The sequence below is a fragment of the Stegodyphus dumicola genome, chromosome 1 (genome assembly GCF_044657685.1).
Source record: "Stegodyphus dumicola isolate Sdum_Otavi_A_Nest chromosome 1, ASM4465768v1".
Classification (NCBI taxonomy): domain Eukaryota; kingdom Metazoa; phylum Arthropoda; class Arachnida; order Araneae; family Eresidae; genus Stegodyphus; species Stegodyphus dumicola.
The window spans coordinates 295,992,245-296,018,110 of NC_140768.1; the positions used below are offsets into that span (position 1 = coordinate 295,992,245).

A 25,866-nucleotide genomic window follows, 5' to 3' on the forward strand; every position below is an offset into this window, starting at 1 on the left:
ATCTTCATTAACACATTTTCCCACAATCTGACATTCTAACTGATCCGATATAATTTGTTTATACTGGTCATAAATTTCTTGATTTTTATTTAGTTTTTGCTTTAACGAATCAAAACGCTTTTTCGCAACCTCATAATTAGAGTTCAACCCAACTACAGGTCCCAAGTTTTCCTTCCACATCAATCTACAAACATACCTTTCCCCATTAAATTCCAAAGAATTTTCAAATTTTTCAATCAATTGCTTGTCCCATTCAGAAAAGTTTTGTTTGTCTGACTGAAATTCTTCTATTTCCCAAAATTTTTTCAAATCGCACAAAATTGAAGAAGAGTCCATGACTAAACATACATTTTCATAATTATTAGTTAATTTATTACTTCCTTCCACTCCCGCTAGTAACCAACCGAAACAAGAATTTATCGCAGTAATGTTTTCATTTAACTTTACTCTCTCGTCATAAACAATATCCCAAAATGAATCACATCCGATAAGTATTTCCGTCTGACAGTCGCCAGAAAATGAATCAGCCAAAGGTAAACCTCTTTCCTTCAACGCATTGCGAATAGATACATTAGGAATTTTCAAGGACAAATTAGATATATATTCCGTTATGACAGCTTCTAACTCGTACGATTTCGAACTTTGATCCCTATTGCGCAACGTCAATGAAACGATACCGTATTCCTTCTCACGTGCTATTTTGTCTCCGAAAGCAAAAATAGCTATTCTTTCGTAGCGTATTGGCTTTAATTTTAATTCTTTAACTAATCGAGATGAAATAAAACTTCGATGACTACCATTGTCTAAAATAACATTAGTTAAGACTGAATTTTTATCCGAACAAGCTAAAACTGTACATGTTTGTAAAATGGGCTTATTTTTGGTACATATATTACTATGAGACACAGAAATATTCTCGGCGCTTTTATTAGATTTAGATTGTGAGTCATTCAAAACAGTTTCGCTTTCCACTTGCTTCTCACAACCTTTCAAAGTAACATTAACGGGTTTAATTTTTCTACACACTGACTCATGATGAAAATTGCTTAAACAATTTTACACCATATTTTTTCCCTGCATACGCGAGACCTGTGATATTTCTGGAAACAACACCAGCATCTAGCTTCAGTCCTAAGCTTATTTATTTTTTGTTCTACATCCAATTTTTTACAACTTACGGAATCGTGATGACCGTCACAGAATAAACAAGCATTTTTTATTTGTGTATTTAACGCTGAAGCGGTTGATAAATTTTTAGGCTTTGAATAGTTTTTCTGATAAGTTTGGGAAAAGGATCGTTTTGTTTCGTAACCTTTTAGGGGGCTCATCACAGTTTCGACAATTTCCCTAGATTCGACTTCATTCCTCAAAAACGTAATAATTTCCGAAACCTCACAATTCACTTCCCTGTTTCGTTTTCGGTGAAAATCTAACACCAAATCTTGTGGTAGCAACTTCAATAATATTGGATTCAATAAATGCCCATATGAACCCTCCGTTACATTTAATGAACGCAAATTTCTTATATTAACTTCTATATCATCGTATAATTTACGCAAACCCTTAACATTAGACGAACTTCTCACGGGTTCTAAGCTTAATAATTTAGTCATATAAGAATTTATAATAGAATCAGTTCTACCATATCTTTGTTTTAAAAGCTCAAGACATGAGTCATAGTTTTTCTCATTCAATTCAAAACCCGCAACTACGTTATATGCAGGACCAGAAAGAAGAGATTTTAAATATTGGAATTTTTCAATTTTCGTAAGTGAATTGTTTGAACCGATTGCGCTATCAAAACAGTTTAAGAATTCCATAAATTTGCCAGAATCACCAGAGAATCGCAAAATTTCTAACTTTGGTAATTTTAAAGCCGTAACAGTGTTTTCCGAAACACTAGATGTGTTAAGAACTGAAGAAGTCCACTGAACATTTTCTGCTGCTAATCCTTTAATTTTGCTTTTCAGTTTAATCTTGGCTAACAATATTTTGTCATCGTATTCTTCCGAAGCTTTTAATTCACCTTTAAATTTTTCCGGATCGTCTATGAGTGCTTCCACCTCTAAATCATGGCTTTTCAAGATCTGCTCTTTCGTTTCTAATAGTTCCAGTAGTTCTGATAATGAACTTACGTCTTCGACGGCTTCATCAAGCTTCTGCACTCTTTTAACTAGTTTAGTGACACTAGCGCGAACGTTACTTCTTTTTTCAGTTATTTTCGAAAGCTTATCCATATTAACTCCGAATATGTGAGTTTAAAAGGTCTTACCTCCACAGTCCAGTATGCAATATTGCGTATCCAAAAGCGTGCGTAAAGTATCCAAACTTCTCAGAAATATAATCCAGTAATGATGACTAATTGCTTCCGATATTCCACATTCGCGGACAAGATGCACCAATTTTGCATCTAATGGTTCTGTGAGACTAAAGGTGCATCCAAGAGATAATAAGAGGTTTTGTTAACAATAACAACATTTATTTACAAGAAAATATACGAAAATTTCAATCAATTAGATATATTATTAGGCATCTCTGCCTTCCACGTCTTACACCTTTAGTATCCTGCCTGCCACTGACTATTAGGACGAACGCAGCGCCCTCTAGTCAGAATGACGGTGGAAATACGTAATAACCTTTAAAGGTAGATCTGACACATAGCAGGTAACTATATTTATATAAAAACATGCGCTTGGAAATGCCACTTGGAGGAGCTAGAAGGCACTGACTGATATTAAATTAGATGCAAAGCACTAAGTTGTAGACCTTGCATAGTTAGGATGCATCACTATATTCATGTAATAACTATAAAATTTTAACTTGCATTTATAACATTAATCAATCAATGATAGCGGATCAGAAAAATAATGCATTTTGAAAGGCAAAATTTATGCACCAATGAAATAAATGTATCTTGCCCCAACACACTAAAATGTACAACATACAAAATAAAATCACATTTTAAAGTTTTACTTGTTTTAGGCAGATTATAAATGATGAGCAATAAAAGCATCAGGAATAAAATCATGAGCAATACAGCAACAGACAAAAATTAGAAATTAATAATTGAAAACGCAGATTATAATAAGAATTTTATTACAATATTTTTAATTATTCTGCATTAATTTCTGCTACAAAAAGCAGAGTAAAAATTTTATATTGCTAACTTACAAGCTTTAACAAAAGGGATGTGTAAGGATTTTTTATTATTACAACAGTAAAATTCAAATAATCTATGCAGTACAAAGTCTGAGATCCGGATGTCCAATGTACGGAATGATCTAAAATCCGGACCTTAAAGCCACCAACAAAATATTTTTAGTAATTTTTTTTTAATGCTTTACGCATGCGCATTAAATTTTTTTCCTCGTAAGAAAGCATGTGGAGAATCCCGATTCTTTATTTTACTTCGGTACTGAATAAAATACCTTGCTATTGAAGAAACAATCATTTTAGCATAAATTTGTGTGATCAATAATTTGGCTCTGTTAGCTGCGTATCTGCTTTTCCGATTAATAGATTTTGTAAAGAAATGTGGGGAAGCGGTAATAAATAAAGATGATATAACAGAAGTTTTTCATTGCAATGGTCGGACGACAAAATCTGTTGTATGGTTCTAGATCCAGAAAATACCGTTACCGATAAAGTGACGAGAGGTAATTGAAAATGGAAAAATTTCGATTGACAGGTTAGTCAGTATTCTCAACGCAGCAACTACAACTATAAGGTGTAGGACTTGAACAGTGGAACTTTGTAACCGAACAAGAAATTATGTCTGTCTACAGAATCGAAGAGAAAGTATAAGCACAAAAATGAAGCAACAGATAAATATTAAGCTGTTTTTTTGTAAATTTTGACCATATATGCTTCATTATTTCATAAATCACGATTTCATATTTTTAATTTTATAGTTTCTGCATGCCATCTCACTAGATTTAAACTGATGATCTAATATCCGGAAAAATTTCAAATCCGGATTTTGGACTTTGTACTGTAAATACCTACTGAATTTTGAATGTAAACAAGCAAAATTTTGACTTTCTGAAAATTCAGTGCTGCAAATTTAAGAGGAATTTTTCTGATAAGTGAATGCAAATAATATTTTAAACAAAAATGTATACATTTATAATATATTTGCAAAGGAGAAATGAATTAATTTTATTATCGAACTTATTTAGTATTTTCTGCATGTATCCTAGTTCTTGCTCTCTCTCTCTTTTTTTTTAATAGCAAATGAGCATCGTGAATCTTTGCAAAATGTTTTCTTTAGTTAAAGCTATACTTTTTGGTAACAATCTACTGTCTTTTAATAATAATTTTGAATTTATTTAGCTAACATATGTCAAAAATTTATTCGTTTATAACTTTTCAGATATTCAGTCTTGTTTATGTGCACCTTATAGTTGTATTGTTTACATACTGCACAATGAGCAAGAATTCTTGAAATAAAAAAGCATATCATTCCTAATTTTCTTAAACTTATATATGAGGGGGACCTCATACACTTACATTCACTGTAATGGAACTTGCATTTCTACTGATATGGGTACTTGCATTAAACAAAAAAATTACTGAAGACCCAGGTTCAGGTTACAGACAAAATATTGCCAGTATTAGTATTAATGAACCAAGCTATTTCGCTGATAATGAAAACCATCATAAAGTATCATAGATTTTCCGGAAAGTAAACTGGAAACAAATTATGGAACTTTTGGACCAAGAACTAAAAGATGAAAAATTGGCCTTTAACTGTCATCCTGATAAGCTCATACAGGAAATAAACTGAGCTATCATAAAACATGCAAGAGCCAGAATGCCTAGAGGTAAAGTTAGAACTTATAAATGTTTTTGGTCACCAGAACTTGTGGAAATGAAGAAAAATTGTGACAGGCTTAGAAAAAAGATTGAACTCATTAGAAGGCGAGGTGATGCAATCTTCTGAAGAAGACAAATAGGAGTTTCTAGAAAAGCAGTTTTGGATGTGAAACGGAAGTCTTGTGAAAATTTTATTTCTAATGAAAACTATAGGGAGGATAGTATAAAGGTCTATAAATCCTTGGCCAGTATTCAGGATAAGAGACAAACCAGAACTAATCTCTACTGAAAATTTTCTTGACCTCTCAGAGACGTAGCAAATGCTTTGGGGAGCAACTGTGCTAAGTCTCAGAGAAAGGGTACACATACAAGAGGAATGTTAAGGCTCCTAAAAACAGATTAGAAGGAGACACCCTTTAGAAAAAATACAGGAAATTGAAGCAACTCAAATGATGTTTTTAGTGCCCCTTTTGGAATACATAAATTGGGTTTAGCCCTTAATTGCTGGAAAGTTAAAAAACCTCAGGTCAACATAATATCCATAAGGAATTCCTTAAACATCTTGGTGAAGAGGCAAAGAAAAGGAGTTTTTGACCATATTTTGGGAGACAGGATTCGTTCTCTTGCTTTGGAGAAATGCCACTATCATTCCACTACTAAATAATCATAAATCAAGATCTAGGTTGCTAAATATCTCCCTTACTAGTATAACAGGAAAAACAATTAAACTTATCTTCCTTACTAGTATCACGGGAAAAACAATGAAGAGACTTTTGAAAAGTCGGTGAAATTGCTATCTTGAGAATTATAATCCACTTCTGACATACTGCTGCAAACCACTTATAATAATCTCAAATTCTTTGCTTAAGAAACTACAGAGTCAAGAGTTAAGGATTATAATTGGGGCAGGAAACCCATACTTATTGATGCAATATAGTTTCTGACAAAAATCAAACCCGTTCAAAATATTATTCAAGAGAGAGCTTCAGTATTTTATGAAAAACGTATTAGACTTAAAGACACTTTTTTTGAGGGATTACCAGCTCAAAAATAGAAACCTCAAGACCCAGGATAGATTTGTCCAGAGAGTTCTGGCCCATAAAGAAATCTTTGAATTTCATGAAGAACTACAACCATTGGCAAAATAATAGATCTAGAGGCAAATTTAAATTTGACTCTATTCATATAAAAAAAGGGATACTTCAGCAGATCTGCTAAAATGTTATAGATCTACTACTGAAATTAAATATCCTGAAAGGAGTGGCTGCAAGTTTATGCAGATGAATTACAGTTTTCAAGACATGAGAACATTGGAGCCAAATAAGAGAACATTTACCAGGCTTGATTCTTCTAAGCCTGTCACATTTTTTCTTAAAATTATTTTTCTTTTGCACACCACAGCTGGAAAGTATGGATTACCTCCATGTCACTGGCTTTGACAGTGAAGTGGAGGTGATCTACATCACACTTAAACAGTTAACTCCTCATCGGACCATTAAAAATATAGTATTACAGTCATATTCATAGGCTGCCATTCAGTCCATCAGTCAGGGGTGTAGCTAGAGGGGGGCAAGGGGGGCATCTGTCCCCGGGTGCAGAATCCAAGGGGCGCCAAACTGATGTTACAACATTTTAGAATTAAATGTTTTCCATCCTTGGCAAGCAGTAGGGGGCACGAAATCTTCAGTTGTCCCTGGGCACTTAAAACCCTAGCTACGACTCTGCCATCAGTTCTATTCAGGCTCCAATATTCATATGAGATTTCCCACTATCAAGAGCTGCTGATTTCCTTGAATTCTCAATATAAACATATTGTTTTGCAGTGAACCTCTGGCCATTGTAATTTACATGGTAAAATTCAGGCACATTTTCTTGCCAAAAAGGCAGCCATGTTGTTATAGTGCGAAAAACAAGAAATCTCTTTCCTCACCTTTAAACTAAACTTTAAGACAATTTATGCAGTTAACATACCAGGATAAACACCTGTGCAAAATTGAGGAATTGTCTTTTAGATATATCTGATAAGTGAAGATGGGAGGCAATGGTTGCTTTTTGACTACTCACCAGACTTGATTGTCTGGCTACTCATCTGTGTCATACTAGCATTCTCACTGATGTTGCATGCCCCTTCAGTGACAAAAACGACTGGAAGGCTAGAAGACTCTTAGGAAAATAACCTCCAGTTATCTCTTAAGCTTTCTGATGTTGTTTCTATTACTTGTATTTATTTCCCCCCTTACTACTTGTTTTTCTGTTCAGGTGTCCCAGCATTGGAAATTAAAAAAAAAAAAAAAAAAAAAAAAAAAAAAAAAAAAACTAACAAGCATGTTTATATTAGTAGGAAAAAATGATAAATTTTTTTAAAATAATGCATATACAGATTTTTCTGTTATTAGAAACAGGAAACATTAAAATGGGCTAACACTTTTCTTTTTAATAAATCCAAAATTTTAATTCCATCACATGTACAGAATAAATGGCAGAATTAGCATAAGGACTCAATTTATGGAACATCTTACTGTTAAGAGTTTCTACAAATAATTTATTTATTTATTTTTTTGCATAACATAACAAAAATTATTTGACACTTTTTATGAAAAAAGGTCTCTACACTCTTTTTTTTTATAAAAATCCTTAAAGCATCAAAGTTTCACTCCATCAAAGAGTTTCCCTATTTTATCTTACATCTTTCTCTTGTACTGATATTACTTTTTTTGGATGTAATTATATTAAAAAATACTACAACTATATATTCAATCTTGATTAACTAATTCTTAAGCAGCATATTTTAGCAATTATTTATATGCAAATGATCAAGGTTGATCATACAGATTAGAAAGGAATCTATGTAATAAAAGATATGACCTCTAATATTTGAAATTTACTAATCCACACAATCCTTGGTTACAAGATTTACAGATTATCATAATTTTATTGTATTATTATCAGTATTATTTATTTTAGATTGAAAAAGTTATATATATATTGCATATCTTACTGAAAATGAAACAGGCATTGCAAATATATTTATTTACACACTTCAAATATTAAAATGTAATACATATCCATGAAGCTATAATACATAGTAATAGGAAATTTTTACGTTAAAAATCTGAATTTAAAGCATGAAAAACTTACTTTATACAAAATACCTGCATGTAGCAATTTTCTCTGACCCAAACTATTTGTCAATGAATTGAAGGTGATTTGCTAAATGAAATACAATAACATTATTTACACCTCAACATCAGAAAATAAAACAATAAAAACAGAAAACTAATCAATACTGTCAAATTATTTTAATTGGTCTTTGGCTGTGGGGATAATATGCCACTTTGCTTGTCATATTTCTTTTTCAAAGTTCCAAACACTTCAGTTGTTTATTCATATAATTTATTCCATTCATATAACTCTGGAATTTATTATTTCGAAATACTCCTACTTTTTACTGCTTTAACTAAAATGTTACAAATGAGATCAGTTCAGAAATGGGCTTAGGTTTGTAAATGTGCAAAATTTAAGAGAGACTTTTAATTTTTTAACCTCTTGTTTTAAACAGTGAATTTGATCAGAAAATTTGATTCAGCTAAAATTTTTTTTATCAAACATTGATGAACTAGAGGCATTATTAATTCAAAGAGCAAAGATAATGCAATGCTTCAGTTTTTAGAAACTTCTAAAAGTAATTCACATAATGATAATTAAATTGACAGCTATTTTAAATAAAATGAAATTACACTATTTTGGGGGGAAATATTACTACTATAATTTTTTTTAGAATAAATTTTGAATGTAATGAAACAATTTTACAAATCAATTTATTAATTTTTTTAAACCCTGATTAGAAGTTACTCTACTTAAAATAACACATCAGTCCCAGGAATAACGTACATACTATTAAAGTTTGAGTGTATTAATAAGAGAATTTTCGTTTATATAAGCTGATTTAAGACAATATCAAGACATTATACAGTTTTGCCTCTACAGAAAAAAATAGATATAACTAATTCAACATACATATACTATACGATCATTTTTCACTTGACAGGAAACAAAACATATTGTACAAATTAAAAACTTAAAAGTTTTTAATTTGTAATAAATCAAGTGCCAACATTACCACCTTGATACAAGTTTCAATACAGTCAAAAGTCGTTAATCCGGACTCGTCGGGACTTCGGCGATTCCGGATTATCGATTTTTCCGGATTATAGATCATCAGTTTAAATCTCGTAAGATGGCATGCAGAAATTCTAAAATTAAAAATATGAAACCGTAATTTATGAAATAAAGAACAATTATGATCTAAAGGGTATCAAAATTTGCAAAAAGAAAAAGCTTAATATTTATTTGTTTACTTTATTAAACATTTCTTTCAATGTAAGTTGTTTAAGTTTTGTTTCGTTTCATGTGATAATACTTTCTCTTTAATTCTATTAAACAGACATAATTTCTTGTTCAGTTACAAAGTTCCGCTGTTCAAGTCCTATAATTGCTGTGTCGAGAACACTGACTAATTTGTCAATCGAAATTTTTTTGTTTTCAATAACCTCCGTTACTTTCTTCGCTATCGGAAGCGAATTATAATGACGAGGAACTTGTTTTAAATCATATCAAAGACGGAGCATATCGAGATGAAATACTACATTTGGTAAGGAATTATAAGCCAAATAAAATAAAAACATCTGCGCTGAAGATAAGGATAGTGCTGACAGATCAACTTCCAATTCATTACGCGCCCGCCACGGCGTTCCCCCCCGCCGAGCAGCGTGAAATTGATAAACAGATTTCGGATTTCAAAACATACTTTCGCTTTAGATCCTTTACATATTAACAAATATATATCGGAAATTCTATTTGATATAATCGAAAGTTTAAGCTTACTTTTATAAAATTGCTCTTACAGTCTGCAAAAAATAATAAGCCGGATCCAATTCGAAAATTAAGGAACAACGCAATCATCAACATTAACTGAAATAGATAATTAGATAATTTTAGCTTATACGTCCATTATACATAAAACGCGCACGCGAAAACGTATTCTGCACTTGCGCACACTCATATGCGCAGTCGTAAAAAGTCTTACGTGCACGCGTAAACGCCTATGCGCATGTGTCAACGCGGCGCATGCGCAGAAAGTTTTTAGTTTTGATGTCCGGATTATAGATCATTCCGAATTATGGGTGTCCGAATTAACGACTTTTGACTGTATTAAAATATTATGAAGATTATGTTTTAAAGTTTTACTATACTTCAGATCAGAGCTGATCAGATCATTCAAGCATAAGCAGCTGCTTAGGTTGCTAATTTCCTAAAGGTGCCAGCTAAATTGTTGTCATAAGCAACAATTAAATAAAATCATATGTCATTTTGAATTATATATACATTTGACTTAATGGTTCATTAATCTGCTGACTACCTACAGACAGAAGATGTTGAAGCCAGGTTTGCTAGACTTTAAAAAATTAAACTTACTTCAGCTAATCCCTCACAAACTGAACTTACTTCAGCTTCTTAAACTTACTTCAGCTAATCCTTCACAAAGTACATGATTCTGAATCCACTCTAAACGATCAGAATTTTCTCGTTCTCTCACACCTTCATTTACTTGGTTGCATAATTCTTGAGCTAAATTTAGAGCTTCCTTTAGGTATGAGTGATCAGGATGTTCCTCAGATGTATATTCATGAATCTAAAATAAACAGTTTAAAAAATATAGGTATTAAATTTATAATACAGTTACAGCTTTTAAATGCAATTTTAAAAGATAAAAATTTTGCATTAGGTTATGAAACGTACTTATTTTACAAGCTTAATATTTTACAAATTGCAACTATGCTTTTTATTGCTTACATCAAATTCTTAGAATTTGATAATTTGTACATCAAATCCTTAAAATTTGGTACATGCTTTTATTAGGCAGATTTTGATCATCTGTAATGCTTTCTCTTAACTCTTTGAAAACCAAACTGCCCAACACAGCCGTTCATTCAGACGACCACAACTGCCTCAAATGGCCGAGATTGCTATCTTGTTTTCTTCCCTCTCCCTAAGGTATGAGTAGCAGGTTCAGTTTCCCCAAATGCATTGTATCAGGTTTATTTGTAGTTTCTTATCTTTGGGTTGCACGTGACATTTCACTGTTGACTCTTCTTTGGTACAGTGTGCTTTTAAGCCTTAATCAAAATGCACAAATATCGCACAGTTTTAACTCAACAAGAAATTGAGGTTATTCTTTTAATTTCAATATTACTATTAATTATAGTGATGAGTCAGATTTGGAATCAGAAGACGGCAATATGAAAGAAATAGAAAATTAACTAAATGATAATAAAGGAGAATCATTTATAGCAGAAGATGAAGATGGGCATAGAGCAAATCTGGAAGAAGATGTTTCAGAAAATTGTAACGAAAATCCAGTAAAAAACCTAGTCTATTAATGTTAACAATGATGTAATTTTGTCACCATTTAACAGCATTTTGCAACCAATGCATAATTTACCTGTTGGTGCTTCACTTTACAATATATAAAGTTATTTCTTAGGGATGAAATTTGTGAATTAATTCTCTCAAATACAAATAAATAAGCTGAATTCTGTGCAAGAAAGCATGGCACCGTTGATCATCAATGGGAAAAATTTCACCTATAAATGAAATATGGGCATTCATTACAGTCCTTCTTATGAGTATTGTAAAATTACCAAGAATAAGTGCTTGTTGGTTAAATAACGCAATGCTTGGAAATGAAATGGTGAAGACAATGATGAGCAGAAAGAGATTTTTGAAAATCAAGCATTATTTTCATTTGTCAGATAGGGAAACTGAAGTTAAAAATAGCAGATAACTTTATGTATGTAGAAAAATTAGAGCCTGTCATTTTATATTAAAGAAACAAATTTCAGCAATATTTTGAGCTTTATGCTGAAGTATCAATTGACGAAGTGCTAATTAAATTTAAAGGTAGCTTAGGGATCATGCAATATATGTCTATGAAACCAGCTAAAAGTGGATTAAAAATATGGATGCTCTGCACATCTCACTTAGGATATACTTACAACTTTGAACTTTATTATGGTAAAAAAGATCAGATACAAAGGTCAGGAAAGGGTTTAGGATAAGTAGTTATGCACTTAATAAAAGCACTTAAAAACCACGAAATCTATTTTGACAGATTTTTCACCAGTGTAGACTTGATGTCTGAATGAACTGTGATGACAAATCGGAAAAATATGCCTGAAAACATCAAGCAAATGAAGCTTGGAAATCAATACAGCAGCATAGTTGTGCAAAGCAAAAGTCTATCAAATTTACTTTATTCATCCTGGCTGGATAAAATATTTATGAATATGATTTCCACAAACTGTAAAAATGAACCATGTTTTACTACAAGAAGAAAAGGCTCCGAAAAACATGTAGTACTGTCGCGATCACATGTTTCAGTGAAGCTTCGACAGTTGCTTACCCGTGTCACCATCTATTAACGGCAGTGAGAAGTGCCGCATCGCATGAGTGAGACCCGAACTTGGGTCGGTTATAACCGAGTAGAATTCTTTACCTCTAGCCCCAAAGAGCTCTGTTACACTAGTTTCAAGAATTCCAACTCTTTCAAACTTGCAAGCGTTGAGATGTTCTCGAGATCGCTACACGTGTGGCGGACCACACAGAGATAAGTAAATCAGGTGTGCTGTGCCTGTAATTCACTGCTCCCAGCCTTTATGAGGTGTCACATGACATGTTTTGACATTGCCTAGACTTAACTTAATGACTAGTGTTAGGAGATTGTAATGTTCTTCACCATGTCTGTCGTCAAAGTCTGTCTCAATTTCAGGAGGGGTGACAAACCAATGATCTGATTTTTCCTCTGATATCATTCCAGATATAACAAATCAGAGGATGTAAAATGCCACTGTAAAATTAAGAAGGCATGGCTAATTTGGTCTAAAGAATTTCGCCATCAGAGTAACATGAAGAGAACACTCCTGAACTCTCGACTAGAGAGACCTTCATTAGCAGACTCCTCACACCACGAGGACTATAATTCAATTTTAATACCTGTCTATGCTATCTATGAATTATATATATATGTGTCAAGAGTTCTAGTAATAATAATAAATATGTTTGAGTTTAAAATGCAGTAGGAGTATGCAACTTCACAAACTTACCCAATCATTATAAGGAGTCAAATACACTACATGCAACTACTCAAAATAGGGTAACCTAAGAGTCACTCCCACAGTAATGACCAAAAAACACCCAGTACCATGCCCACCCACATTTGTCAAGTACAATAAGAATGTGGGAGGTGAAGATCTAGCAGATCAATGTCGAAAATATTACCCAGCTTCTAGAAAATCCTCGAAATGGTGAATGTACATATTTTGGTTCCTTTTAGACACGATAGTGAATAGCACCTTTATACTTCATAGAGTCACTAATTATGCAATCCTAAAGCAACCAAAGCAGCTATACAATTTCAAATTAGAATTGACTGAAGAATCCACATCGCAAAATTCGTTTCGAAAATGAACCTCAGGCATATTTTCGCCTAATGCATTTCATAATCACAAACATTGAAAAATTAATGGTCATATATGCACTTGTGTTTCATGTAAAGAAGTAGGAAAAGAGATAAATTCGGAGATATATATTGAAAGTTCTTGGGAGTTTGAATTTCAGTTACTAAAATGCAACAAAAGGCGCTTTTCAATGCCACAAAAGACACTTTTCAGGGCCATACAATTTCAGGTACAGTTTTGTTATCAGGACCGGATTAAGAAATGTATTTATGTTTGCATGTATGTAAGGACGAATGAATGTGTGTATGTACATAGACACATATATGCATACACATACACACATGCATACACTCATATATTTCTGATCCAGTTCCAATTACAGAACTGGATCAGAACCAATTTCAGAAAGGTGAAAATCTTATTGCATCATCACAAAAACATCTATAAATATGGAAAGAACAGCAATATGTATATAGTTGTTGGCACCATTGTATGTTGTATGTTGGCACATAAATGTGTCCCATGTGATACATAAATGTGTCGCATGCATAAATAGACATATTTATGTATCTACCTACAAATTTATATGAGTGATAATATGCACATGCATATTTACCTATAACATATGCAGAAATAATAATATACATATATAACTAAATAAATGAAAACATGGAAAAACAATGACACTTCTAAACATGCTTTTAAACTCATACAATATATAAAATAATAAAAAAAAAGACTATAAACTAAGGTTTATTCCTCAGAAAGATGAGATCAAACAACTGATCAACAAATGCAAAGGCCTCATTACTTTTGGAAAAGGAAAAACGAAGTCAAATAAAATAAAATGAAAAAAATAATGCATCGCTTTAACTAAAAAATAGAAACTTAACGTGCAAAGAAAGTACATGAAGTGAAATCTTAATTCTCCATTCAATAAAAGAAAAACAAGAAATTCCTATAAAAATGAAAATTAAAAAAAAAGAAAATTATTTATTTATTTTATATTCATCATGGGATGTTAGGGTAGCCTATTGTATGTGGCAAAGTACAAGAGATATCTGCTTGAGGATTGGCAAAGGCACAGGCGTGATTTTCCCGGCTTGTATTTATGTTACACATAATAATAATACACATATTTTGTTTACAGGGGTCCACTTTTATATCCTTTATAAAAACTCAGAAATATTTTGGTACTTAATAGAATTATGATAAAATATCTACTCTTTAAACCAGAGTTATTTTATCATAAATTTTAAACAACAATAAAATTTCTGTTTAAAAAATTAAGGATTATATTTATTTTTAATCAATTTATTCCTTCGTATAAAAATAACAGAAGGAAACAAAATCTCAGTCCTGATCATAACAAAGCCAGGTTTGTTGGCCTGACATTCAGAATAGGTTTATAAAGAATGGGGGCAAAGGCTGATGTCAAAAGTCCAAGTCAGGAAAACATAGTGAATACATAACAATTTCGCAATTAAATTTTCTTAATTTTCTGTAGCATTTCTCAGGTCACGGGCAAAAATAACAGGAAATCCTGCCCTTAGCTTTTCTTTTATCAATAACTTGCTTTAATTAAGACACAATAACATGCTGAACAAATACTAATTCAGAAGACAAACTCCATTTGAGATTTTGCAGCTGAGGATAATGGTACGGTAATACCATCAAAACTAGTCCTTTGAAAATATAACGCTGATTTTTATTGTTTGATTTCTGAATTAGTAACTTGCTTTAGTTGTTCACAATACACTAATGACTATGTTTTCAGAAAATGACTCATAAAAGATAACTTTTTTCATACTTCATTAGATATACAGAATTACTTTCATCAAAGGAAAGCTTCTTTTTGCTATTTTAGTTTTATCATAACACCTCTTTTACATTTTAAATCCTATTAAAGCAGAGATTCTCAACCTTTTTTCCATTCATCCTTCCCTTTCCAAAACTAAAAAAAAACCATACATTTATTTAGATTATTTTCTGAATTTTTAACAGCATATCAGGCAGAATGCTCAGTCAGGCTGACCACATTTTCCCCTGAAACTATAAAATTCTCATCTAGGAGGGAATTTCCCCATAGTTGAGAACCCAACCAGGGAACTAAAGAATACATTTTTCATCATAGATAACTATTCAGGCGAGACATACCTTTTTTCGAGCCTAGAAGTTGAGAAACAAAAACTTCCATCCATTGTTTCAAATTTATCTCTGCCAATTCATGCAGAATACATAGATATTCAGTTTAGAATCTTTTTCTATGATTTTTAAAGATCAATGAATACAGAATGGATTGTTTGGAACTACTCAATGCAACAGTTAAAGCTATACAGACTATATAACATTTGCAATAAATATAACAGTTAAGGAAACATTATAATCAAATATGTGATGATTCTGTTCTTAATTAAACAGAAAACTATGTGTATTAAACATAATTTTAAAGACTGCTTGAAAAAGAAAACATCTGAAAACTTTTTTAGCATTACAAGGTAAAAGAACTTTTTCCTCCTTTTCGTTTTTTAATTAATGAATATTTTTATAATGCTTGGATATAAAAAGATTACAGCTATGTAGGCAAGCACAGTGAATAAAATAATGCTTTCATTATAATAGATGAAATTCTGAGGTTCATGTTACATATGCATGAAATAATCAAATTTAGTATAGTGATGTGCTTTTGAAGCTAATATAATCTAAAATACTCTTAAAAAAGGCCTTTGTTGGAGCTAAAAACCATATTTAATTAGAACAGCACTTTAAAACTTGAAAATCACAGACATCATGCATGGAAAAAAAATCAAATTCAACTGTCTTTTCCAATTACCATATAAAATTACAAGTAATCTCTTGTTAAGCAGCAAAATTTACTAATCAGCTTAATGATCAGCTAATTATTAATGCATCCATAAGAACCGAGTATTAAAACAAAAATGACATGCCCACACACCATCAAAAGAATTCTTTCAAAACAGCACAGAATATATTCAAATGTTGAAGTTTAAACTGGTGTTAGTAAAATTATTTTTTGAAAAATTAAACAGGAAGAAAGTTAAAATATAATAACATTTTTTAGATAACTGAAATTGTTTCTGTATGGTCTATATAACATAATCCCAAGGTTGACCACAAATGTCTCACTGATTCGAAAGCCTATGGTACAAAATTTTAAAAGACATTACAAAAATTAGAATTTTTAATGTAAAAGACTGTTCATAGAATTATGGTGCTGACTCATCAGTTCTGTTTCAAAGGCAAAATCCAATCTGAATGTCTTACTAACAATTTCGAAGAAGTGGAAAGTAATAAAAGGTGTCTTATGCACCTAAGAATGATATGAAGGCTCTTTCAGCTAAAACATTTGGATACATTTCAGTCCAAACTTTGAACAATGCAATAATAAACAGTTTATTACATTCACATAGTAAATAATATTGATAAAAACACATTGTCATGTGAAATGAATATTTATCTGTGTGGATTATAATTCAGATTATCAACATTACAACAATGAGTGTGACTTTATAAATGCTCATTTCATATATGCTTGACTTTCCTTCATTCTGAAATGCATTTCATCTGCTAACTACTGCAAGTTTTACTTAATGCTTAACAATATGATTATATAGAATTAAAAAACTCTGCAAATAAAATTAATAAAATTACTTTCTAAAACATACAAATTTTACATTTATGTCATGACAGCCAACACAATATACTTACTTTTTGGATTAACAAAGGATACTTCGTGATTCTCTGCATAGGTTTTAGAAGAAAACTACTCAGAGGCATACCTTTTGTACGGGGATCCATAGTACATTGCTAGATGATTATTTAAAAACTATTAGTTTGCATTTATATAAATAAACTATAAACAAAAAGTACAAAAAATTTAAATGGATTGATAATGCAAAATGAGATAATTACATTTGATAGTTAAAAAATTATTTACTTTTGTTACTTCTTTGAATTTTGGACAATTATCAGATTTATTCTGGATTAAAGCTGCAGCATTTAATTGGCAGCTGCAAAATCTAATATATGGAGTAAAGTGTGGAAGCTAAGTGGGGGAAAAAATCAAATTTAGTGGAAAACGTAATTTAAAGCAGGATGGTAATGAAGAAAAATTATTATATTAAATTAGATTTCACAGACTACACGATAAAGATTCACTTACATTTTCACATAAGAGATCACCAATTTTTTGAATAATATTATTTGCACTCATTCGACATCTTACTCTCATAGCTCTGTAAAAATTAATAAATTTATCAATTATTAAAAGAAAAGACACACAAAAATAAAAAATTTGCGCTAAGTTAAATGAAATACAACACAAAGTAGGAGATCCAGACTCATTGGGACTCTGTCAATTCTCAAATCGGGATTTTTCCGGATTTTAGATTATCAATTTAAATCAAATAAGATGACATGTAGCTATTATAAAATTAAAAATATGAAATAGTTATATATGAAATAATGAAGCATATATGACCTTAAGGGATTATTATAATCAAAGCATATGAGAAAAGTTCAATATTTATCTATTTGCTTTATTAAAAAATTTCTTTCAATGAAAGTTGTTTAATTTGCTTCGTTTTTCTGTGCTAATACATTCTCAAAAAGTCTATAGATAGACATATTTTTTCTTCAGTTACAAAGTTTTATTTTTCAAATCCTGTAATTGCCATGTTGTGAACTAAATTATCAACCAAAATATTTTCATTCTTAGTAACTTTTCTGTCATTTTCTTCACCATTGATAGTGATACTCTTTCGATTTAAAACCATATTACAGCATATTGATGATAAGGGCAATGTACTGCAACGAAAAACTTATGCAATAACATCTTAAATCTTCATTTATTATTACTTATATTCCTCACAAATTTCATTTACTGTAAAATTGCACTTTTTTTAGATATCTGAAAACCTTCAAATTTACGGTCAGCATATTGTTACGTTATTTTCTTCCTTCACGTTTGTACGGAGTTCCTGTGGATCTGGAGTGAATAACGACGACAACACTTAATGGAATATAGAAACACACTTTATTGGCCGGTATTAATAAGGACAGCTCCAAAGTCACGTTTTACAGTCGTCGAAGATCTACTATAAACTCGCTGGAACAATCAGTGACACAGTCTTCAAGTTATCAGGTGGAGACAGCTTCACTGCAAAGCACCAGAGTACAGCTCCCGACTCTGCTTGGTCGTTCTCGGAACTCCACGTACTCTCGAGACTCCCCCCCCTACAACTCACGATGCACTCAACGACACACAGCTCCCAAGTCTTTGGTTCAGTCGTTTCCGAAGCTCAACACACTCTCTCGACGATGCACTAACTACGATACACTAAGAGACTCTTTCGATGCACTCGACAACCCACTTGGCACTCGCTGCCCGGCTGTCAACTCGATTGAGTCCGCACGGACTGACTAACTCGAGACACATTGACTCTCCGCGTGCCAGCAGGGTTTATATAGCTTTTGGCTTGTGTTCGAGAACATTCTGGGCTAAACACGTAAGAATTCATTCCAGAAGGTTCTCCATCCGTCAATGGCATATTGCCAGTTTTGTCGCCAAATGGGCGACTTTTTGCCAAATGTGGCAACTCTGTCTTCCCTTGCCATTTTCTGGCAACCCTAAACCTGCTTTGCGGGGAAGCTATCTTACCGCGCCTTGACATTTCGTAACACTGCCCCCTCCCAAGGACTGCACGTTCCGGGCAGTACAACCCTTGGTCAGAAGCCAAATTCAATACAAAGAAAACATATAAAACAAACAAGTAACATAACTAAAGAAACAAATATTTACACTATATACAAGTTATATACACAAATTAAACACATAATAAATTTTAAATTATGCAAAGTTCAGAATGAATTTCAGTCTTAGTCTTTTCATTAAGGTATACCCGGGTCAAATACTTTTCCACTGCAGTTCTCAGACGCATTTCTGTTTTGCATATCACAGTCTGAAGATTCAGTCCTTTCAGACTTTTCATGCACTGGAATTTCTAAAACAGTTCGTTCACCACTCTGTAGATCATTCGCATTTATCTCTATATCCTGAAAGCCAGTTCCAATGTTTGCATCAGGGTCATGAACAGAATCCGATCCTTTACAAGCAGAAGTATCCAGGTTTAGAATCAAGTCCTTTGCAAAACCTGCACTATGAGGCACATGCCCAGTTTGTGAAGTGGGTGAATTTTCTGGCTGTACTGGAGTGCACTGCTTAAGCTGTACATCAGCTTCTCCCATCTCTGCATCACATACACTACTACTTCTGGCACATGAGAATCAAAATCTTCCTTCCCGTCTTTTATTTCTTCCTGTTTTCGTTCTTTTTCTTTAACTACCTTAGATATTTTATCGATCATTTCTGGATCTTTCTCAGGCAGTTCGTTAGCTTCATCCTTGGATTCTCCAGATACCACTACTGTCATTTTCACATTTTCTGTTCTGGATCCAGTTTCTTCTGCAAGCTCGACTTTCATCCTCTGGAGTTGTTCTAGCACATTTTCTGGGCTGGCTTTCATCTCTCCCGGTCCGGCTTTAATTTTAGCCGTTATCTCTTCATATCCAGCTTTTATCTCATCTTATCCGGCCTTTACCTCAGCACAACCGGCTTTCAACTCCTCCTGTCCAGATTCCATCGTCTCTTGGAATTGAGCAAACTCAGTCACGAGCTGTCTTAATAGTTCTTCCATTGCTCCTGTCATTGAATTCAGCCTCAAATCCCACTTCTGACACCAGTTGTTACGTTATTTTCTTCCTTCACATTTGTACGGGGTTTGTGTGGATTTGGAGTGAATAATGACAACAGCACTTGATGGAATATTGAAACACACTTTATTGGCCGGTATTAATCAGGACAGCTCCAAAGTCACGTTTTACAGTTGTTGAAGATCTACAATAAACTCGCTGGAACAACCAGCGACACAGCCTTCAGGTTATCAGGTTATAACGGTGGAGACAGCTTCACTGCAAAGCACCAGAGTACAGCTCCCGATTCTGCTTGTCCACGAACTCTCCAGGCTACAACTCGCGATGCACTTGAAGACACACAGCTCCTCACTCCCGCAGCTCAACACACTCTCTCGATAATGCACTAACCGCGGTACACTAAGAGACTATTTCGATGCACTCGACGACCCACTCGGCACTCGCTGCCCGGCTGTCAACTCGATTGACTTCGCATGGACTGACTAACTCGAGACACACTGATTCTCCCTGTAACAGCAGGGTTTATATAGCTTTTGGCTTGTGTTCGAGAACGTTCTGAATTAAACTGTTAAGAATTCATTTCAGAAGGTTCTCTATCCGTCCATCGCACATCGCCCAATTTTGTCGGCAAATGTGGCAACTGTGCCTTCCCTTGTCATTTTCTGGCAACCCTAAACCTGCTTTGCGGGGAAGCTATCTTACTGCGCCTTGACAATTTGTACGGATATTAAAGCTTAGCTAGCGTCTGCTGTTATATGCTATTGCGGATATATCATGAAATTGGAGAAAAACTAAAAACTAAAAACATGCCGTTCTGCTAAATTTTGTCTTGCTTCTATCGCATACTTACAAAGTTAAGCCTGAATTATATTATCTTAATTATTTATCATTGTTGTCAAACCAATATCTGCCCTGTGCACTTTTTGGCGATTTAGACATTTTGACTATTATGACCAGTTTACTAACAAAATTTTCACGTAAAAAGACTATGTTAGCTGAAAAAAATGTCCTGTTTGCATCAGCCAGAATATTATCAAATAAAAACTGCTATGTGACAAACGTGCACATCGCAGATATTGGTTTGAGAAAGTTTGTTTATGCTAAGTTCCAAATAAATAAATTCCTACACATATTTAAGGCTTATCCAGGGCAGGTGCTAGTATTTTGCAGCTCGATGCAGTCTTTGTATGTTTTAAATTTTAAAAATTTTGAATCCCAGTGACTTCTATAAATTTTAAAGATTTCGTTGCTCGGTGCTCGGTTGCAAATTCTAAAAATTTTGCCTCCTCTAAATTATACCACCCGGTGTGGCCGGGCCAGTTCTGGCACCAGTCCTAGGCTCAACTGAATAACAAATTAGTTGTTTGCAATTCAAACAGCACTAAATGTAATCTTTCGAATATGAATATTATTTGCAAAATCTATTTTTTGTACATGAAAAGAAATTTCTATTAAATTTCTCCTATTGTATTCATTCAACAGTTCACAGTTAGCTGGAGTTTGTAATTATCGCCAAATGTTATGTCAACATAAAAGTCTATAAAGCTCCTTTAGTTTTCAATTACTAAAATCATTTTTTAAAAATGTTTAGACATCAATGTTGTTGTGTGTTATCACCAATATGGTAAGGAAAACAAAAAATAATAAACAAAGATTTGGCAGTTTGGCATCAAGGATATAAATTATTCAGTAAGTGTTAAATCAACATTGTTTCAATGTAGGTCAAGCAGAAAGGCGGTTATGGAACCAAATTATTGATTGTAGAGATTTATGCTAATAAATGACTGTTTCTTCAGGCATTTTATTTATTGAAGTGAAATTTAGGATCGGGTTTCGTCACATGTTTTACTGTAAACAATATCAAATGCGCATGTGTAAAACATAGAGAAAAAAATTCTCTCACAAACTCACACAAAAGAAAAAGGTTTGGAGGTCTGAATTTTAGACTAGGTATCGTATAATATTCGCACCATAACTACAAATATTCCAATGATCATTTTACATGCTTAAAATATGCAATGTTATATAACAGTTTTTAGCATTATAACTTATAATGAAATAAATTGATTTGCCATGATTTATAGTAAAATAAATTATGGCCAAAAATGCATATAAAACCATCCACATGCTTTTTACAATATTGTGCCCCATAGTTGTCACTAGTTCTCCCAGTAAAGTCACAAATCTGCATTTTTTGTTATTTGCATGTGCATACATTTTATAAAAATTCATATACAAAAACAATATGCAGATATCATAATTTGATCTTTCAATGCATTTTTGTCAAATTCTCATATTTTTGACTTTTGCATGGAGATAGTGACATCCATCAAACCCTAAACAGGCCTAGAAGTCTGGAATGTTTCCTAACAAAAAATGAAACATATTTTACATTGCACACTTTGATTTACCGAGTAAAATAACTTGCATTTTACAGAATCCTTTGCAACTGAAAGAATTTTCACTAAACAATAGAATTAGGGGAAGAAATACAGACAGGAAAAGAATCAAATTTTTTTGCAGTTTTAAAAATTAATTACATTTATATTACTAAATACAAAATCAAAATTAATTAAAACTTTAATGAAATTAACTATTAATTAAAAAACTATTTTTAATACTTATATGCATTATTTAAAAGTACTACTTTTGCATTTTGAGCAAATTTTATTTTAAATGACAGCATATTTAGCAGACTTAAGGTTTTATCTATTTTTAAACTAAGCAATGACTGAATCAGATACAGCTGAAAGTATTTAATACAAACGATCAATTTAAAATACTTTATAAATTTTTTCACATTAAAATCTATAAATTTTATTTTGCACAATATATGACAATTATTGTTAGTAAATGTATTAAACTAGCATTTTTGTACACTTTTTCAAACAAAAAAAAAAGTTATTTATAGAAGCTGTACTTATGAAAATATTTTATATCTTATTAATTTAGAAGTCAAACAACAAAAGTCAGCATTATATGTATTTGCAAACTTTCACAGGACAAGTTTTGATGGTTTTACCAAACCATCATCCTCAGCTGCCAAAGTGCAAATGAAAAGGGCTGCGCTTACCATTTGCACTTTAGCAGATGAGGATGGTGGTTCAGTAAAACCATCGAAACTATTCCTGTGAAAATTTGCAAACATAACGGTAATTAATATTTGTTGTGTTATTTTATCTTAATTTATATTTCTAATAAAATAAAAAAAATATATCTCCAAAAAGCTTTTTAGCTTCATAACATTTACTCCTACAGAAGGAGTATGTTATGGAACAACTTTGGTTTAAAACTCAAATATAAATTTATTACACTAAGTTCTTGATTATTTGTATGCATATTATCAATTACCCTTGAAATGTTCTTTCCCCCAACATTTTTTCTCAAACTAGTATTTGACAATGATGAAAAACTCGTACCATTTTGGAAACACCAATGGTTTCTGATGCAGTGAATTTCATTGCTATGGCTTGCAGTGAAACTAAAATCTCAATGCTAACACATAGTGGAAAAAATTAAAATAGGAAGATTCTGTAAATGAAGAAAACATAACAATACTGACCTGCATTAAAATTATCTCTCATATTCAAAGGTTTGAAAAAAAAAAAGACATGAATGATAGATATACGATTTTTATCAGATCAAAATATCTTTGACGATAGAGGAAACACCAAGAGGAGTACTTAAAAATAAAAAAAATTGACAATCGGTAATAAAAATAATTAAATATAAATACAGATGCCAGTCACAGCATTTCATATCTGAATCTGCTGTATCCTATCTTTGAAATTTAACTCAGAAATTAAGATACAACATGTAGTGATTACCATACATGTTCTAGATCAGTGGTCTCAAACTGGCAGCCTATGGGCTGTGTGTGGTCGCTGAAGTAATTTTACACATCTTGCAAATACATTATAACAATGTATTTGTCATCAATATGGTGCTTACTGTTTTTGTTTACAGACATAAAGATATGGACTGCATTTATGTACGATATTGCTGTTGAATGTAAAATAGATAAAATGAATAGATGTGAGCTTTGCCACTGTATGACTGTATACCAGGCTACATGTCTGGGGTAAGGTGGAAATATAACCATTTTGTTGCTATCAGTAAATTTAACTGGTCAGCCGACAGCTGCTGGTGCTTCAAACATTCCGATTAAAAAAAAAAAAATAAATAAAGTTGGCACTTCTGATGCATACTTTGAGTCAATCAGCTAGTTTGTTGGCTGGTTGCACAACTGCACGGTTTATATTGCTATATAATAGAAACAAACTACTGTATGGATTATACTGTAGTTAAATCACTACATGTTTGTTAGATCTACCTTATATGAATACCTAGGTTTAGAACTGTGCATAACGTTTGAATGTTGCTTTTGAAAGTATTTAAAAAAATGTACCTAACAGAAGTCGTTTGCAGGTACCAAACTTTATATTTTAGATAAAAATATGTACAGTAGTTTGGAATTTTCTTTTTGCATTATTATAATTAGTATTGCTTGCGCATTTTTTGGTAAATATTTAGTAAGTGAACTTTAAAATATAAGGAACACTTTTTAATTTGTTAAGAATAGTTTTGTATTAAAGTAAAAACAAAAATACAGGTTGCTTTCAGATTGTCAGTTGCTTTCAGAACATGAATTCAGCTTGCATGCAATTTGGTTTGAGAGCTCTGCTCTAAATATTCATATTGAAGATTACAAGTGACAATAAAGTTTACATTTTAAAATAAATTAAAATTTCTGTAAAGAATAGTTTTTATCTATTGTATGCATAAACAGACTTTAGAAATACCTTAAAAGTTTTGTATTGCAAACTATAAGCTCTTTCCAGTTGACAAATATAGAACGTAATTCTTCTTTACTCAAAACAAATGCTTCTCGAAGTGGTTTCTGGAATGCCTAAAAAGAAAAATGAAATGTTACATGAAATATTTTTGAAGTGATAAATAATTATTTAAAAAAGAGAAAGGGTATTTTGTAATGAAAGTACAAAGAAATGTTTTATTATGGTAGCTATTTTAACTATTAATCAATGATACAGCTGATAGATTCTTTGTTTCCATCTTCTTGTTAAGAAATTTTGTTTTATATCGATTTCGAATTAAGTTCTGAAGTAGTTCATGTCAATCAGCTTATTGTCAAATACAATTAAGATTTGTTAGGCATATAGAGTCGTAATTTTAAAATATGAGTCCAGAATCATAAACAGAGCATGCTACAGAATTTGTGAGTCTAATATAAATTAAATGAGAAATAAAGCAACAACATCCAGTTAAAAGACAGAATGATATGGCAACTATAGCGCACAGGGACTCTAATATTGTATACCTATGGTTTAGGAGACATTGCCAAGCCTTTCCTCTAGTTTATATGTATAATTTTGAGTCATGAATCTTGCTAAATGCCATATTTATCGATCTATTAACAAAATGAAATGCCATTGAACTTCTGGAGAACATTAATTTTCTTTTCCAGAAAAATCTACTTATTCATTTTTTCTATAATAAGCTGGTATATATTTAATGCTATTGATAAAGCAAGAGAATTCAGAAGATGTCAACACTCATATCAAAATATCAAGGAATATTATTATCCATTTTTAATACCATTCATGATTGATACTTTTTTAAAAATCATATTAAAATAACTCTATTTAAAAGAAAGTTTTCTAATATTAAAATTCCTAATGTTCAGACAGTTATTTTGCTAAATCTAATATTTCAACACTGCATAATTTCTGATTTTATTAAATTTTATAAATATTAATGAAAAAATAAGTACTTTCAAAATAAA

The 25,866-nt window shown here is 32.0% G+C and overlaps 1 protein-coding gene across 3 annotated transcripts in view; it reads right to left on the minus strand.

Moving 5' to 3' along the window:
- Positions 1-25,866, minus strand: part of Dap160 (dynamin associated protein 160) — a 178,486-nt gene that overhangs the window by 25,334 nt on the left and 127,286 nt on the right. For all 3 annotated transcript variants that reach the window (XM_085808735.1, XM_085808736.1, XM_085808737.1), the window contains 6 exons: positions 24,866-24,972; positions 17,515-17,587; positions 17,290-17,397; positions 17,061-17,159; positions 10,340-10,507; positions 7,954-8,025 (listed from right to left, as the gene is read on the minus strand). In XM_085808735.1, the coding sequence (XP_085664861.1) occupies positions 7,954-8,025; positions 10,340-10,507; positions 17,061-17,159; positions 17,290-17,397; positions 17,515-17,587; positions 24,866-24,972 (627 nt within the window). The remainder of the gene's footprint in view (positions 1-7,953; positions 8,026-10,339; positions 10,508-17,060; positions 17,160-17,289; positions 17,398-17,514; positions 17,588-24,865; positions 24,973-25,866) is intronic.